The sequence below is a fragment of the Oncorhynchus masou genome, chromosome 31 (genome assembly GCF_036934945.1).
Source record: "Oncorhynchus masou masou isolate Uvic2021 chromosome 31, UVic_Omas_1.1, whole genome shotgun sequence".
Taxonomy (NCBI): Eukaryota; Metazoa; Chordata; class Actinopteri; order Salmoniformes; family Salmonidae; genus Oncorhynchus; species Oncorhynchus masou.
The window spans coordinates 74648750-74668209 of record NC_088242.1 but is presented as its reverse complement, the minus strand read 5'-3'; the positions used below and the strand labels follow the sequence as shown (position 1 = coordinate 74668209).

The window sequence follows — 19460 nt, the reverse complement described above, 5'->3', positions numbered from 1 at the left end:
ATTCTGAGCAGAGTATTCAATGTTCCCCCCAATGTCTCAGAACTAAATGGTTTGTGCCAATGAAATAATAATAAAGAGATTAGTGTTGAAGTAATGAATGACAGTGAACCAACACCCCGCCAAACTCATAACACTCAACAAGAGCCAAACACATCAACAAACACTAATTGTGTCCTTAATTAAAGTGTTTGATACGACTGTGTGCACACAAGCAATTATCCTGTGGGCAAGCTTGAGTGCGTTTGTGTGTGTGTTTTTACTATACTTGTGGGGACCAGAAGTCCTCACAAGGATAGTAAAAACACTGTAAATTCTAACAATTAGAGATATTTTGCTGGTCCCCACAAGGAAAAAGGCTATTTTAGGCTGATGGGTTAGCGTACGGGTTTGAATTAGGGAAAATAGGATGTTGAATAAGAATCAATTGTTTGGTCTCCACAAGGATAGTAAAACAAACGTGTGTATGTGTATGACCAAGAGAGAGCGATGACATTTAATTGGCTGCATGTCCGACTTCAGGAACACAGCCAGGGCTATACGCTGACCTTTTTTTACAAGGTCATAGCACCTAAATTGAAAAATGTTGGCACACACAAAGAAATTTAGGGGCACAATGACAAATATTTGAGATAATAAAGCTAGAATCCTTCATATTTAGGCGCATATGATTAAAATTGTCACACTGTAGAGCCCTGACAGTCACCCACAGGAAGTCATTAACGGGAGAGCTCCTGGTGGCGAGGGGAAGAATGTTAGGCCAAATGCACCCTACTAAGGTTGACAGATGGGCTGTGTATTTTATGTATGCGGATGGTCATTTGAGGGACCCTAAAGTGGTCTGGCTGGTTCCTCATTACCGACTCACACAGCAAACAGAAACCAGGTGCATGACATTGGAACATCATTCTTCCTCAAACACAACCTCAGATTCATCTAAGCTCTAAGTTTCCACTTGACCCTATTAAACATGGTACATGTATACTATACCATAATAGGAGTATTGCTGAAGACGTAGTTAGATTGATTTGTCCACATACAAATCTCCAACAAAACAGAAAGTCTATATACACGATCATGCAATGTTTTGTTGCATGATCAACAGTTCTCTGTTCCTAGTTGGTATCGCAGATTGAAGGGAAGCAGCATAGCTGGTCTTTATTCTATCCCGGGCACAAGCATAGCTATTTGCCCGATAGATGTACAAGACAAACAATATTTCCAAGTGTGCTCACATACTCCCTTAAAAGACCTACTCCAGAAAACAAGAACAAAAGTGGCAATAGTAGTGTTTGCAAAACAAACAGAAACGTCCCAAAATGTCATAACATATGCACAAACTCTTGTTTGGGAAGCATGCAGACACCTTTAGAGGGAAGCAGGGTCAGACACCTTTAGAGGGAAGCAGGGTCAGACACCTTTAGAGGGAAGCAGGGTCAGACACCTTTAGAGGGAAGCAGGGTCAGACACCTTTAGAGGGAAGCAGGGTCAGACACCTTTAGAGGGAAGCAGGGTCAGACACCTTTAGAGGGAAGCAGGGTCAGACACCTTTAGAGGGAAGCAGGGTCAGACACCTTTAGAGGGAAGCAGGGTCAGACACCTTTAGAGGGAAGCAGGGTCAGACACCTTTAGAGGGAAGCAGGGTCAGACACCTTTAGAGGGAAGCATGCAGACACCTTTAGAGGGAAGCAGGGTCAGACACCTTTAGAGGGAAGCAGGGTCAGACACCTTTAGAGGGAAGCAGGGTCAGACAGGGAAGGGATCCTGACATCTCTGGACAGGGCAATGCGTGTGAGACTACCACAACAAGCACATGAATTACAACAGGCCATAGAGATATATGTTATGTGCATTTCAATATCTGTGCAAGACCAACACTGATGAGCACATGCACATGGTGTAGCCAGACAAGACAGAAACACATTCCTCATATCCCTACATAACACCACTCTCATTCCTCCCCGGACCCCTGTCGCTGCAAAACCACTACATGCTATCATGTTCACACACAGAATAAACATTCAGGGCGTCTTTTTACTGCCCTACCAGCCTGGTCAGACTCTTGTGTGTGAGTGTACAGACCACTGAGAGAAAAATACTCCTCGTCTACTTCCTTCTGCGTATCCTTTTCATCATAATTGTTTTTGTTGATCGAATCATCACCTAAATTAGCCCCCTGATGGTGGTCGAGCCCTTGCACAAAGGGCAGATTGTGTGGCCCTGGCTGGGTACTTCCCACAAGACAGAGTTTGCAGAGAACACTAAATTGAAGGAGACCATTTATCAAGTGAATATTAGTTCTGGAAACTTCTATGTTTACAAGCAGAACCTTTACTAGAAAACGGCTTCACTCCAAACTTGGGATGTGGTTGCCCATTTTATCGAGATGCTTTTTCTAGCTATTGAAAATGTCGAAATTTGCGGCCAGTGTAAGGCGCTTTCATCGTTGACAGAGACAGGTTACATTCCCTTGCATGGATGTTAAAACAAGTCAGAAGGATTAGATTGTAGGAGATTAACTATATAAGAGGGCTATCAGCAAGCAGCAGCAACGAATTAAAGGCAAAGGGAAAATTCGCGAAACAAAATGTTACACTGTAGCATCAGAAGCGATGCACTTGTAGACTGACAGCGGATACATTTGACATTTTAGCGTATTGGTGTATCCATAAACATATTAAACACATAATTGTGCACTGACATGTGTATGTCAACCTGTTTAATAAAAAAAGCCTTTCCCGCGGCTTGAGTAATTAATACCCGTGTTTACCAGGCATTTATCTCGCATTCATTTCAAATATCAAACAAAGCCCAGTTAACAGACAAGGCTCTCTTTGTCATCATAACGCTGAGCAACTATAAAACACTCTCCGTATACCCTTGCATGCATCATGGGTCTATCACAGCTGCGTCACCCATGACAATTTGCTGGAAGATTCCACCAACACAAAATAGACAAATTCCTATAAAAAATAACATCTGACTGTAAATAGCATGGCCTCTAGTTTATATACAGACCGTTGTGTGCTTAAATGATCTCAAAATGGTGCTTCACATGACTTCTTGTAGCCAGGCTATGTAGAAGGCTATGCAAAAAAATCGTGTGAAAATAGAATTAACGATACACACTTCTTAAATGCACACCGAAATGCCATACTTGGGACACAGGATTGAAATGAAAGATAAACACAAAGTCAACATACATGTTTGCCGCCAGGGTAGGTAGCCTTGTCAGTCACTCCAAATCGTGGAATCCGAATTTCAAATGAAAATGTCAAGTCAATAAAAAGGAAACTATTTCCGCGAGTTCCTTCATCAGAAATAGGCAAATTATATAAATAAATTAAAAGAGACTTCTTCACGCGATGCTGTGACGCTCCCTTGTCATTTGCCCTATCCAATTTCTCGATTGTCACTTTCTCCCTCTCCTGCAAGCAAAGCTGAAGGCTTGCTCTTGTCCTTATCTCCGAAGGGGTGTGGACAAACCAATGAGGATGAAAAAGTCGTCCATAAGCAGACCTGGGTCCGTGACTTCTCAGGGGCTTTTTGGAAAAATGGCGAAAATAGGCAACAATATCATACAAGGCGCCACAGTTTTGCGCCTTGTAGCCTACCAACTCCTGTTAAGTGCTCGAGAGTTTATCCGTGGGTGTAACCACAAACACAAACCGATACACTCACTCAACTAAGAGGTTCTGGGTATGGCAGCAATGTGCTGGTGAAAGAAAGGAGGGAAGGACACGTGGGATTTTCAGCAGTGTGCGCCTCTTGTGTCTTGTGAGCTGGAAAATAAACGTCTCCCATTTACCCCCTGCGCTTACCCAAATGGGCTTTGGCACGCAAACTGCACTTGGAAGTAGAGGTCTTCATGGGTCCACCCAATACCCGAGAACCGACCCGAGACTTCAGCTGGTCCAGGACAGGTCCAAAATTCAATTTTCCCTCAGGTCCAGGTCGGGTCCTGTTTGTTGTTATTTGATTGTTATCTGGTCTTGGGTCTATGTAACCACAGCTGATAGAAGCGAATGGACCCGACCGCGGCTCTGAATATATTTATTTTATGCTAATAAGCTGAATTTATTCACTGAGCAAACATATAAAGACTTATTCGTTAACCAGAAGCATAACTTGCCTGATAAACATTTTTTGTCACTCGGGTCCAAATCAGGTCTGGTCTAGACTTTAGGGTACGGGTCGGTTCGAGGTATGGTGGTCGTAGGGTCCATTTGGGTTTGGGTCTGATTGGCCTCGGGTCCGGGACCCAAGAAGACCTCTACTTGGAAATACACACAGTATATAAAGTTGTTGACAGGGAATGTGTAGTCTTTGCTCAAACTAAGGACCCAGAAACTGATGCCATATCCTAAACTGGTCACATCTCCACAACAGGACCCACAAGGTAAGGTCGGTAGATGTATTCTATTGCCCACATTTTCTTGACACTTTATTTCTCACCATAATTTGCTCATATGCATGAATAATTATAGACTGATGAAGCTGCACAGTCCTCCGAGTTGATGTTACTAGGGAGAGAGAGTAAGCCTTTGTAATAGCTGGAGGGGAACTCCACTAGGGTGATCCTTCCTATGGACCAGGGCATATGATAACTTTAATCTCCACCAAAAGCAGTTGCTAACAGCTACCATGATGACATTTTACATTTTAGTCATTTAGCAGACACTCTTATCCAGAGCAAATTACAGTAGTGAGTGCATACACTTTGTACATACATTCCACATTCTTATTTTGTACAAAGATCTCTATCAATCTGAGGATGATATTGCCCCAAGAGTCAGATGCTTCAGTGAAGAGAACATCATGTTACTCTGATGCTGACAGTACTTCTCTTCAAACACTACGTCCTCTGAAAATGAAAAGTGTTGTGAAGGCTGTGTGATGGAACATTTTATTTTGTGCTTTTCTAATAACCAATATATGTGTTCATGTAAGTGACTGACTGAATGAATCCTCAGTATCTGCAATTTGGCAATACACCCAGACCCTTGTTTTGAGAACTGAAAACATATCAGTTTCAAGGTCTCAGCGTAGAGAAGAAGCCTCGTGAGGTATTAGTCTGTCACATGCATGACCCAGTTTTGGTCAGTCAAATGAATGAAACAAACCTTAATGATTAATTCATTATGGATGATGAATGAGCTAAATCAGGCAAAAATAAATTGTCGTCATTTTAAGAGATCTAACGGGACTGTCCCGTTGGAGCTCCTGATCGACATGTGTACTTGGTGCATTGAGTTGGTTGGAACCTCTCCAGCATGCTGATAGTAAAGAATGATTCATTTAAGATTGACTTTGAGTGTCCCTGTGCAGAATTTGCACGACAGCAGCCTGCTTTTCCTATCTTCTCTTTTCTTTGATGCTTGCACTTATTTTCAAATCAAATATAGACTTCAAAGAAAACTAGCTCCATGTGCCTTTTGATATACTGCACTGTACACCGAATAGCCTGGTTTCCAGTACAGCCGTGTGCACATCAGATAGATATGTAGTTCAGTCAGGCCGATCTGAATGATTCGTCACTTTTCATTCATCTAGTAAACTAATATAATTCACATTACTTCCTGTCTCACTTATCAGCATACTGTAGCAGGTATTGATATGGTAGCATTTACAATGTTACCTCATAAGCATAGCAGGATTCTATGGTAGTGTCTACAATGTTACCTCGTCAGAATAGCAGTTATTTCTATAGTAGTGTTGTAATGTTAACTCATCAGTATAGCGTCACATCTCTCCTCCTCCTTTACCTTTAGCAAGCATGAAAAATGTCATTCACCTATTAACTTCAGGATATTAGTATGACAAACTAAGGCAATTCCATCACAATTGCTGATTAACCTATAGGCTCACTCGTGCTTTCCTTGGCCATGCATCTATGGGAGTATTAATACAGTATCAGTCCAAAGTTTGGACACACCTACTCATTCCTAGGTTTTTCTTTATTTTTACTATTTTCTACATTGAAGAATAATAGTGAAGACATCAAAACTATGAAATAACACATATGGAATCATGTAGTAACTAAAAAAGTGTTTTAAAAAAACAAAATATATTTGAGATTCTTCAAAGTAGCCAACCTTTGCCTTGATGACAGCTTTGCACAAACTTGGCATTCTCTCAACCAGCTTCATGAGGTAGTCACCTTGAATGCATTTCAATTAGCAGGTGTGCCTTGTTAAAAGTTCATTTGTGGAATTTCTTTCCTTCTTAATGTGTTTGAGCCAATCAGTTGTGTTGTGACAAGGAAGGAGTGGTATACAGAAGATAGCCCTATTTTGTAAAAGACCAAGTCCATATTATGACAACTCAAATAAGCAAAGAGAAATGACAGTCCATCATGACTTTAAGACATGGTCAGTCAATATTGAAAATTTGAAGAATTTTGTGCAGTCGCTTAAATCATCAAGCGCTATGATGACACTGGCACTCATGAAGACCGCCACAGGAAAGGAAGACCCAGAGTCACCTCTGCTGCAGAGGATAAGTTCATTAGAGTTACCAGCCTCAGAAATTGCAGCCCAAATAAATGCTTCTCAGAGTTCAAGTAACAGACACATCCCAACATCAACTGTTCAGAGGACACTGCGTGAATCAGGCCTTCATTGTCGAATTGCTGCAAAGAAACCACTACTAAAGGACACCAATAAGAAGTGATTTGCTTGGGCCAAGAAACATGTCTGTCCTTTGGTCTGATGAGTCCAAATGTGAGATTTTTGGCTCCAACCGCCGTGTCTTTGTAAGACGCAGAGTTGGTGAACGGATGATCTTCGCATGTGTGCTTCCCACAATGAAGCATGAAGGGGAGGTGTGGTGCTTTGTTGTTGACACTGTCAGTGATTTATTTAGAATTCAAGGCACACTTAATTAACCAGCATGGCTACCACAGCATTCTGCAGTGATACTCCATCCCATCTGGTTTGCGCCTAGTGGGACTATCATTTGTTTCTCAAAAGGACAATGACCCAACACACCTCCAGTCTGTGTAAGGGTTATTTGGCCAAGGAGAGTGATGGAGTGCTGCATCAGATGACCTGGCCTCCACAATCACCCGACCTCAACCCATTTGAGATGGTTTGGGATGAGTTGGACCGTAGAGTGAAGGAAAAGTAGCCAACAATTGCTCAGCATATGTGAGAACTCCTTCAAGACTGTTGGAAAAGCATTCCAAGTGAAGCTGGTTGAGTGTGCAAAGCTTTCATCAAGGCAAAGGGTGGCTACTTTAAAGAATCTCAAGTATAAAATATATTTGTTTAACACTTTTTTTGTTACTACATGATTCCATATGTTATTTCATAGGTTTGATGTCTTCAGTATTATTCTACAATGTAGAAAATAGTCAAAATAAAGAAAACTCCTTGAATGAGTATGTGTGTCCAAACCTTTGACTGAAACTGTATGTCAACTCAAATCTTGTGTCTCCCACTTTCTGTTTTGCAGCAACAGTCTTCCAACGACCTTCCACCTCCCCACCATCACCAACTGAAGGCCCGTCATCGGATCTCCATTCTCCCAGTGAGGTGCTTCGATACCAGCTGCCCAGCATCTGAGGAGCATTCCTCTGAGACGAGGCCTACGCCTACCCCAAACTATTCAATACAATTACATATTGTATTCTATCTCTGTTGTCATTCAGTTTAGCCAGTTTATTAAACTGATTGCAGAACACTAGTCGAACCAAGATGCTAACAGCACACTCAGTGAAAGCATAGAAAAAGTTTGAGTGTGAAATAATTCTGTCCAGGGAAGAGATTACTCAGAGCCGGTATTTCCTCCTACTCTTCTCTCTCTCTCACACACACGCACGCAGGCACACACGCACACGCACACGCACGCACGCACGCACGCACACACACACACACACACACACACACACACACACACACACACACACACACACACACACACACACACACACACACACACACACACACACACACACACACACACACACACACACACACACACACACACACACACACAGAGTTGTCAGAGTAAGTGTATATAACAGTGACAAAAGCCCCCGACCCCTCAAAGACTGTGCTCTCCCAGAAGAGATGAATGACTCCTCTCACAGGCACTGGGCAGTTGTTAACCTGGCAACCCTGGGTGATGTCATGCATTTGGAAAGTGAGTCTGCATGGCCCTCTCCGTGTGTGATATAAGCCAAGACTGGAAAGAGAGATCAATAGAGGTCTGCCATTCACCACAATGCCCTGCCACCCTTCCACACTCCCTGCACCCTCTATTGAAACCCACCAGCCCATTTATAGTTATCTGAATTCTTCTGTCGCCTTCAATCACCACCACGACCCCTCCAACCCACATCACCCCCATTTTATCCACCTCAGTGCAATCCCAGCAAACCTATTTTATGTCCAAGGGATTGGACAGCAGGACACAATGCAGTGCTGTGCTGACAATTATTCAGGCAATGTAATGAGATCATGGAGTATTCTGCTGCCTGAGCTAATCTGGTTTTAATAGCCAACCCCCTGTGTGGTTTATTTTAGTTTAACATGTTACAAATTATTTCAAGTTAGATATAGTATGATATTAAGTTTTTTTAGTCTAAGCCAAGGAAAGTATGTCTTAATATGAAGATTAATTTAATATAAGGTTTTGTGAATTTGACATATGCTTTGGTATGTTTTATTTTTTTCCTTATCCTCAATACTCACAAAACTAAACTAATGGTGTTTTCTAATGCAATAAATATACCTCTGAACCTTTCACCTACCTGTCAGGGCAAGGAGATTGAGGTTGTAACCTCATATAAATATCTTGGAATTTTAATTGATGACGGCCTCTCTTTTAAATTGCATATTCAACAACATACAAAAAAATGTATTTTAGGAATAAGGCCTGTTTTTCTTTTGAAGCCTGGAGGAGGTGAGTATCAGCTACATTTATGCCTTTACTAGACTATGGGGATATTTTATATATGAATGCTTCCGCTCAGTGTTTGAGATCAATTTACACTCTTTACCATGGCACTTTGAGATTTATTTTAAACTGCAAAACCCTTACGTACCACTGCACTTCGTATACCAGGGTTGGCTGGCCTTCTCTAGTCACTCGTAGGCTCAGTCACTGGTATACTTTATTTACAAAGCCATTTTGGGTTTACTACCTTTTATTTTGTCATTTTTATTGTTCAGAAATCTGGTGGGTACTCTCTTCGTTCGCTGGACTTTATCCTGCTAACTGTTCCAAATGTCCGAACTGAATTTGGTAAAAGGGCTTTTATGTACTCTGCGCCATTGTCTTGGAACACCATACAAAATTATTTTAAACTGGAAGAACTTGTCCCGATTGGTGTTTTTAAATCACTGATGAAGGATTTTGAGGCTGATTCCCTGACCTGCCAATGTTTTTAATTTGCTGTTTTTGATTTTGTTATACTCTTGTGAATTCAATGGTTTTTACTAGATTACTTGTAGTTTTTCATGTTGTCTGTCGGTAATTTTTGTAATGACTTGGTGCTGCCTATCTTGGCCAGGACGCTCTTGAAAAAGAGATTTTAAATCTCAATGAGCCCTTCCTGGTTAAATAAAGATTAAATAAAAAAGTTCCAAATTACATTTTCAAATAGACATGATAAAGGTACATTGTATTTATATTGAACATGGTGAGTAACTGAATGAATGGGTTTCTGAATGAATGATTCAAGTAAAAGGACAGGGGTATGGATGGGGAACATGAAGGAAAATGTTAATTCATAAATATCTAATATCTTTATCTCTCTCTCTTCCTCCCTCTTTTTGAGTGAAACCACGATGATGTGTTCATTGTGTCCTCCACAAGGGAGCAACCAAAGGACTCACTATAAAAAAAACACTGTAAAACTAGACTCTGTGACTGTCTGGGCATCATGTTGACAGGTCTTCCAAGCTCCCTTACTGCTGTCTGAACCCCTGAATATGCAGCCCTGTCTCTGGGTCCTGGGGGAGGTGCAGCCCACCCTGGGTTCCATGGCTAGAAGGACTCTTTGATCACCATTTTCTGCTCATCTCTGGCTCCCACCCACAGCCCCTTCTCTCTCTCTCTGGGGTGTCTGTTTAAGTGATCTGCCATGCCTCCCATGGCGCTGAGTGAAAGACGTGCCCTAGTTTCTATTCCACAGGGCCACATGCCTTTTTCTAATCTGGCTGGGCGTGTCAGAGAAAAGCCATGAATCTGAATGTATTTATAAACATGCAAGGCACTCTCTCTCCTACTATCCCACTTGTGTATTTTCTGTCTCTTTCTCTCTCTCCCTCTCATTTTCCCCCCTCCTTTCTACTTGTTTCCATTCCTGCCTGGAGAAACAGAGAGAGGAGAAGGAATTAGCATGGCTGGGAGAGAAGTCTGTAGATATGTTACATAAAAACTCAGCGGAGAATAAGCAGAAAGATAAATCTATGAAGTGTTCTGAGAAAGAGAGCTCATAGTTATTATGTAAGCCATCCATTTGTATACCGAGACCTTTGAAATGAAGGCCATTTGGAATAACAGAATGTCCACGCAAACACCCCCCCGAAACATGGTGATACACATGAGAAAACAGGCATACTTCACTACATGCACTATATGCCACCTGTCTGCTCCAACTGTTCATAATAAAACACGCACACACACACACACACACACACACACAAAGTCCCTCTTTCTATATACCCTCTATATCCCACTGATTTGTTGGCTCAGTTGGGAGCTGTGTGTCAGGGACCCTCCGTGAGGCATGGGGCTCCCTATTTGGGCCAAGCAGTCCTAGGGCCCTTATTCCAGGACTGGAGGAGAACGTGCATGTAGTCTCAGAGAATACTCGCTCATGAGAGGACAGGAGAGGACAGGTGTCTGAAGGAATTCAAATGCACACTCTACCTCCACGTTGTCATACTCTCAGTGGGAACCAACATTTTACCTTCTGGAAAATCTTGGAGACTCATCTGCTTCTGTTTGGCTTTGGCTGTGCGTGATTCTCTAGTGCTCACGTTACATAAGTGTACTGTAATCATATCAAGGAGAATAGACTTGGGGAGCATTAACCATCCTGAGAGTCTGCTCTGCCAATGGCAATGTCCTGACCCTTGGAGTCTAAATTGGACTGGGTGTGCAGATAGAGGAGGAGGAGAAAGACAGGAGGAAAAGGAGGACAACAACATTAAAAAAGAGGAGGGGGCTTCATCACTCTCTCCTCTGTGAATAATTCAGGATGTCTAATGAATAAAGGAGCCTCACCCAACTGAAACCGGCCAGAACACCATGCAGGGCTCTATAGACCCTGTGATAAATGGCTGCTGTGGTTACAGATTATGGGTTTTTCATATATTTTATGCTGACATAGGATCTCTCTCAATTATTAATCACCACACTAATATGATTAACGGACAAGTGAACTCAGTTTGTACACATAGTACAAGTCAAAAGTTTGGACACACCTACTCATTCATCAAAACTATGAAATAACACATATGGAATCATGTAGTAACCAAAAAAGTGATAAACAATCTAAATATATTTTATATTTGAGATTCTTCAAAGTAGCCACGTCCTGACCATAGAGAGCCCTTGGTTCTATATGGTGTAGTTTGTCAGGGCATGACTAGGGGGTGTTCTAGCTAAATATTTCTATGTTGGTGTTTAGTATGGTTCCCAATTAGAAGCAGCTGGTAATCGTTGCCTCTAATTGGGGATCATATTTAGGTAGCCATTTTTCCCACCTGTGTTTGTGGGATATTGTTTGTGCATGTTCACCACTACTTTCATGCGTCGTTATTGGTTTTGTTTAAAGTTTCACCGTAATAAAGATGTGGAACTTCATTCACGCTGCGCCTTGGTCCGCTCATTGCGACGATGATGACATCTGCACACTCCTGGCATTCTCAGTCAGCTTTGTGAGGTAGTCACCTGGAACACATTTCAATTAACAGGAGTGTCTTGTTAAAAGTTAATTTGTGGAATTTCTTTCCTTAATGCGTTTGAGCCAATCAGTTGTGTTGTGACAAGGTAGGCGTGGTATACAGAAGATAGCCCTATTTGAGACCAAGTCCATATTATGGCAAGAACAGCTCAAATAAAGAGAAACGACAGTCCGTCATTACTTTAAGACATGAATGTCAGTCAATATGGAACATTTCAAGTACTTTCAAAGTTTATTCAAGTGCAGTTGCAAAAACCATCAAGTGCTATGATGAAACTGGCTCTCATGAGGACCGCCACAGGAAAGGAAGATCCAGAGTTACCTCTGCTGCAGAGGATAAGTTCATTAGAGTTACTGTCACAGGTTCTGTTTTATTTGAGTGTGTCCTTAGGTTACCGCTGGAAGGCACCCATTGTTTTCTAGTTTCCAGGTTATCCTGATTTATTTCTTATTGGTTTCACCTGTGTTTAATTACCTTATCTGTTCACCAGGTGGCCTGGTTATTTAGGTTTCTCAGTTGGCCTGTATCGTTGCTTTGGTCTCATGTTTTGTTAGTGTGCTCTTGTCCTGTTTCCTTCTGGACTTAACCCTACCTCTGCTGTGTTTCTCTGCGCCTGGGTTCGAATTCGTACAAGCAATATTGACACAGTTACCAGCCTCAAATTGCAGCCCAAATAAATGCTTCTCAGAGTTTAAGGAACATACACATCTCAACATCAACTGTTCAGAGGAGAATGCTTGAATCAGGCCTTCATGGTTGAATTGCTGCAAAGAAACCACAAAACAACACATAAGTAGAGACTTGCTTGGGCCAAGAAACACGAGCAATGGACACTAGACCGGTGAAAATATGTCCTTTGGTCTGATGAGTCCAAATTTGAGATTTTTGGATCCAATTGCCGTATCTTTGAGACGCAGAGTAGGTGAGCGGATGATCTCCTCATGTGTGCTTCCCACCGTGAAGCATGAAGAGGTGGGATAATGGGGGGTGCTTTGCTGGCGACACGGTGATTTATTTAGATTTCAAGGCACACTTAACCAGCTTGACTACCACAGTATTCTGCAGCGATACGCCATCCCATCTGATTTGCGCCTAGTGGGACTATCATTTGCTTTTCAACAGGACAATGACCCAAAACACAGCTCCAGGCTGTGTAAGGGCTATTTGACCAAGAAGGAGAGTGATGGAGTGCTGCATCAGATGACCTGGCCTCCACAATCACCCGACCTCAACCCAATTGAGATGAGTTGGACCGTAGAGTAAAGGAAAAGCAGCCAACAAGTGCTCAGCATATGTGGGAACTCCTTCAAGAATGTTGGAAAACCATTCCAGGTGAAGCTGGTTGAGAATTCCTAAAGTGTGCAAAGCTGTCAAGGCAAAGGGTGGCTACTTTGAAGAATATATTTTGATTTGTTTAACACTTTTTTGGTTACTACATGTTATTTCATAGTTTTGATATCTTCACTGTCATTCTACAATGTAGGAAATAGTAAAACTAAAGAAAAACTCTTGAATGAGGAGGTGTGTCCAAACTTATAAATGGTACTATGCATGAATAGACAACGTAATTGAAAGAAATACAGCTGATAATCAGCAGATCCAACAAACTGGTCTTTCATGGTAATCATTTAGGAGTATAAGCCAATGGGTTGACCATCTCCTAAAGCAGCACATAAACACAGAAACACACATATGGAGAGAATTAGCTGTCCCTGAGCTGTACAGCCTAAATACATGTTTATCCACTTATAAGAACAGAAAATCAAAGACTCTCTGACACTTTGTAAAACGGGGGTAGAATGCAGGAAGTCCAAAACATTTAAAGAAACACAGAGACAGTATTTACATGTTTGTTTACTGTGTAAAGTTTGGTTCTCTCTTCAGGGGGGCCATATTTTACCACAGAAAGACCTCACTAAAAGCCTGGAGCTGCATGTATACAGTACCTTGGGCTGACTCATAATGGAGGACGACCACTTTGTTACAAATGACTGTAGGTTACAAATGTAATTGTGGGTAAAATGCTAATGATGTATTCCTGTGTGGACCTGTCATTCTGAGGGAGGTTTTGTCAGTGTTTCACCACTGAGGGGCCTGGTCAGTGGTGCTGGGCCTGGGTACTGTCCAGTCTGACCTCTTCAATGGTGCTGGGCCTGAGAAGAGAAGCATGGAGCTGCTCCAGAGCCCTGAGGTAATTAAACGCCAGCTAAGGGCCTCTCCCTGAAGCTCCAATTTAAAGATCCCATTCAAGTCACTGAAGAGTGCTGAGTGTCAGTTACACTGAGGGGAGAGAAAGAAAGAGAGAAAGAAGAGAGAGGTAGACAGAGAAAATATGGGGTCAAAGATGCCTAAACCAATGGAGGCTTCTGAGGGGAGGAAGGCTCATAATAAAGGCTGGAATGGAGCAAATGGAATGGCATCAACCCATGTGTTTTGATGTATTTGATACCATTCCACTAATTCCACTCCAGCCGTTACCATGTGCCTGTCCTCCCCAATTAAGGTGCCACCAAACTCCTGTGGCCTAAACATGCTCCAGGTTTCCATTCCAGCAAACACAACCAGCGATGAGATCATTGCTCAGAGTTTCTTTTACTTCAGCTGACCATCTAATCAAAACACAAACCATTCAGTGGAGACAAAGAAACCTTCATGCATTTGTAGAAAAGCATCAAATTTAATTCCACCTTCCTCCCTTTAGAGACTCACCCTGTGTCTGTCTGGCTAGTTCATCTGCACAGAGGCTGTAATATATTTTTTTATTTCTGCAGCACATGGCCCTGTGAAAGGGTCAGAAATAACTGCTGATAATGTAGTTGTGGCCAGTAAACAACTGTAAATAAGGAAGTCTCCACAAAGAGGCTATTGGTGTTTTTGCTCGTTTCCTGCTCATTCTGACCCATCTAGAGCACTTATTCAGACTCATATGACAATGTTTATAATGTTGGCGGACTGCGCCAATAAGGAAGGAAACTGTCCAAGCAAGTTATAGATACAGTGTGTTTCTTTTGTCACAAAGGGACATAGAGTAATTTCTGACTGAACAGAGTTACAACTTCCACATTTCTCAAATATACCAGGCATGGTTGAGATACAATTAATTGTTTATTTTACCTTTATTTAACCAGGCAAGTCAGTTAAGAACAAATTCTTATTTTCAATGACGGCCAAGGAACAGTGGGTTAACTGCCTGTTCAGGGGCAGAACGATAGCTTTGTACCTTGTCAGCTCGGGGGTTTGAACTCGCAACCTTCTGGTTACTAGTCCAACGCTCTAACCACTAGGCTACCTTGCCGCCCCTCATCTACAGCTGGAGCACAGACATTATTTGCACTGAGTGTAACAATCATTAGGAACATTTTCCTAATATTGAGTTGTTCCCTCTTTTTCTCTCAGGACTGCCTCAATTCTTCAGTGCATGGACTCTACAAGGTGTCGAAACCTTTCCACAGGGATGCTGGCCCATGTTGGATCCAATGCTTCACATAGTTGTGTCAAGTTGGCTGGATGTCCTTTGGGTGGTGAACCATTCTTCATACTATAGACATGGGAAGTTGTTGAGTGTGAAAAACCCAACAATGTTGCAGTTCTTGACACACTCAAACCTGTGCGCCTGGCACCTACTACCATACCCCGTTCAAAGGCACTTCAATCTTTTGTCTTGCCCATTCACCCTCTGAATGGCACATGTACACAATCCATGTCTCAATTGTCTCAAGGCTTAAAAATCCTTCTTTAACCTGTCTCCTCCCCTTCATCTACACTGATTGAAGTGGATTTAACAGGTGACACGAATAATGGTTAACAGCTTTCACCTGGATTCACCTAGTCAGTCTATACTGGTGGAAAGAGCAGGTGTACCTAATGTTTTGTACACTCAGTATATAAGGTTTATCTTCTGTCAACCATCTGTCCGTGTCTAATTTGTTGCTGTTAATGTGTTCTTTAATGTGAGTCGTGTATTTGTTCTACTGTAGGTACAAACAGAACGGCCCTCTCCTCTCTCGCCTCTTAAACATATAAATAATGTGTGTGATCTTTGCTCTGCTGAGAGGGCTGGAGTAGCACCCACACACAGCTCGCTCATGATGAGGCCTGATAATTACCTCCATACTCTCTGACGCAGGACCAGGATGGGGGAAAGAGGACAAGTAGGAAAAGAGACAGACAGCTAACATCATCTACAGCTGGAGCACAGACATTTAAAAAAATACTACATACTCCTTTGAATGTGATTTAGGCGACTGTATAATTAAGAATTGGGTGAAGCGATGTACATGATTAAACATGATGTTTGTAGAAACTATTACACTCGACGGAACGACTTGATTAGTGTAGTGTCAACAACGCAGCCACTGCCAGCTAGCCTACAAAGTCAACAACGCAGCCACTGCCAGCTAGCCTACTCCAGCAGTACTGTATCATTTCAATCATTTTAGTCAATAAGATTCTTGCTACGTAAGCTTAACTTTCTGAACATTCGAGACGTGTAGTCCACTTGTCATTCCAATCTCCTTTGCATTAGCGTAGCCTCTTCTGTAGCCTGTCAACTATGTGTCTATCTATCCCTGTTCTCTCCTCTCTCCACAGACCATACAAACGCTCCACACCGCGTGGCCGCGGCCACCCTAATCTGGTGGTCCCAGCGCGCACGACCCACGTGGAGTTCCAGGTCTCCAGTAGCCTCTGGAACTGCCGATCTGCGGCCAACAAGGCAGAGTTCATCTCAGCCTATGCCTCCCTCCAGTCCCTCGACTTCTTGGCACTGTCGGAAACATGGATCACCACAGATAACACTGCTACTCCTACTGCTCTCTCTTCGTTCGCCCACGTGTTCTCGCACACCCCGAGAGCTTCTGGTCAGCGGGGTGGTGGCACCGGGATCCTCATCTCTCCCAAGTGGTCATTCCCTCTTTCTCTCCTTACCCATCTGTCTATCGCCTCCTTTGAATTCCATGCTGTCACAGTTACCAGCCCTTTCAAGCTTAACATCCTTATCATTTATCGCCCTCCAGGTTCCCTCGGAGAGTTCATCAATGAGCTTGATGCCTTGATAAGCTCCTTTCCTGAGGACGGCTCACCTCTCACAGTCCTGGGCGACTTTAACCTCCCCACGTCTACCTTTGACTCATTCCTCTCTGCCTCCTTCTTTCCACTCCTCTCCTCTTTTGACCTCACCCTCTCACCTTCCCCCTACTCACAAGGCAGGCAATACGCTCGACCTCATCTTTACTAGATGCTGTTCTCCCACTAACCTCATTGCAACTCCCCTCCAAGTCTCCGACCACTACCTTGTATCCTTTTCCCTCTCGCTCTCATCCAACACTTCCCACACTGCCCCTACTCGGATGGTATCGCGCCGTCCCAACCTTCGCTCTCTCTCCCCCGCTACTCTCTCCTCTTCCATCCTATCATCTCTTCCCTCTGCTCATACCTTCTCCAACCTATCTCCTGATTCTGCCTCCTCAACCCTCCTCTCTTCCCTTTCTGCATCCTTTGACTCTCTATGTCCCCTATCCTCCAGGCCGGCTCGGTCCTCCCCTCCCGCTCCGTGGCTCGACGACTCATTGCGAGCTCACAGAACAGGGCTCCGGGCAGCCGAGCGGAAATGGAGGAAAACTCGCCTCCCTGCGGACCTGGCATCCTTTCACTCCCTCCTCTCTACATTTTCCTCCTCTGTCTCTGCTGCTAAAGCCACTTTCTACCACTCTAAATTCCAAGCATCTGCCTCTAACCCTAGGAAGCTCTTTGCCACCTTCTCCTCCCTCCTGAATCCTCCTCCCCCTCCCCCCCTCCTCCCTCTCTGCAGATGACTTCGTCAACCATTTTGAAAAGAAGGTCGACGACATCCGATCCTCGTTTGCTAAGTCAAACGACACCGCTGGTTCTGCTCACACTGCCCTACCCTGTGCTCTGTCCTCTTTCTCCCCTCTCTCTCCAGATGAAATCTCGCTTCTTGTGACGGCCGGCCGCCCAACAACCTGCCCGCTTGACCCTATCCCCTCCTCTCTTCTCCAGACCATTTCCGGAGACCTTCTCCCTTACCTTACCTCACTTCGCTCATCAACTCATCCCTGACCGCTGGCTACGTCCCTTCCGTCTTCAAGAGAGCGAGAGTTGCACCCCTTCTGAAAAAACCTACACTCGATCCCTCCGATGTCAACAACTACAGACCAGTATCCCTTCTTTCTTTTCTCTCCAAAACTCTTGAACGTGCCGTCCTTGGCCAGCTCTCCCGCTATCTCTCTCAGAATGACCTTCTTGATCCAAATCAGTCAGGTTTCAAGACTAGTCATTCAACTGAGACTGCTCTTCTCTGTATCACGGAGGCGCTCCGCACTGCTAAAGCTAACTCTCTCTCCTCTGCTCTCATCCTTCTAGACCTATCGGCTGCCTTCGATACTGTGAACCATCAGATCCTCCTCTCCACCCTCTCCGAGTTGGGCATCTCCGGCGCGGCCCACGCTTGGATTGCGTCCTACCTGACAGGTCGCTCCTACCAGGTGGCGTGGCGAGAATCTGTCTCCTCGCCACGCGCTCTCACCACTGGTGTCCCCCAGGGCTCTGTTCTAGGCCCTCTCCTATTCTCGCTATACACCAAGTCACTTGGCTCTGTCATAACCTCACATGGTCTCTCCTATCATTGCTATGCAGACGACACACAATTAATCTTCTCCTTTCCCCCTTCTGATGACCAGGTGGCGAATCGCATCTCTGCATGTCTGGCAGACATATCAGTGTGGATGACGGATCACCACCTCAAGCTGAACCTCGGCAAGACGGAGCTGCTCTTCCTCCCGGGGAAGGACTGCCCGTTCCATGATCTCGCCATCATGGTTGACAACTCTATTGTGTCCTCCTCCCAGAGCGCTAAGAACCTGGACAACACCCTGTCGTTCTCAACTAACATCATGGCGGTGGCCCGTTCCTGTAGGTTCATGCTCTACAACATCCGCAGAGTACGACCCTGCCTCACACAGGAAGCGGCGCAGGTCCTAATCCAGGCACTTGTCATCTCTCGTCTGGATTACTGCAACTCGCTGTTGGCTGGGCTCCCTGCCTGTGCCATTAAACCCCTACAACTCATCCAGAACGCCGCAGCCCGTCTGGTGTTCAACCTTCCCAAGTTCTCTCACGTCACCCCGCTCCTCCGCTCTCTCCACTGGCTTCCAGTTGAAGCTCGCATCCGCTACAAGACCATGGTGCTTGCCTACGGAGCTGTGAGGGGAACGGCACCGCAGTACCTCCAGGCTCTGATCAGGCCCTACACCCAAACAAGGGCACTGCGTTCATCCACCTCTGGCCTGCTCGCCTCCCTACCACTGAGGAAGTACAGTTCCTGCTCAGCCCAGTCAAAACTGTTCGCTGCTCTGGCCCCCCAATGGTGGAACAAACTCACTCACGACGCCAGGACAGCGGAGTCAATCACCACCTTCCGGAGACACCTGAAACCCCACCTCTTCAAGGAATACCTAGGATAGGATAAGTAATCCTTCTCACCCCCCCCCTTAAATGATTTAGATGCACTATTGTAAAGTGGCT

The 19460-nt window shown here is 44.1% G+C and overlaps 1 protein-coding gene across 6 annotated transcripts in view; it reads right to left on the bottom strand.

Annotated features, from left to right (window-relative positions):
* ripor1 (RHO family interacting cell polarization regulator 1) overlaps window positions 1-19460 on the bottom strand; it is a 135345-nt gene that overhangs the window by 83443 nt on the left and 32442 nt on the right. For 2 of the 6 annotated variants that reach the window (XM_064951941.1, XM_064951940.1), the window contains one exon: window positions 11795-11904. The exons of 3 other annotated variants lie outside the window; for them this stretch is intronic. In XM_064951941.1, the coding sequence (XP_064808013.1) occupies window positions 11795-11843 (49 nt within the window). In that variant the 5' untranslated portion in view covers window positions 11844-11904. Of the gene's footprint in view, window positions 1-3200; window positions 3711-11794; window positions 11905-19460 lie in introns of those variants that run through there. One more of the 6 variants, XM_064951943.1, reaches the window with a different exon arrangement.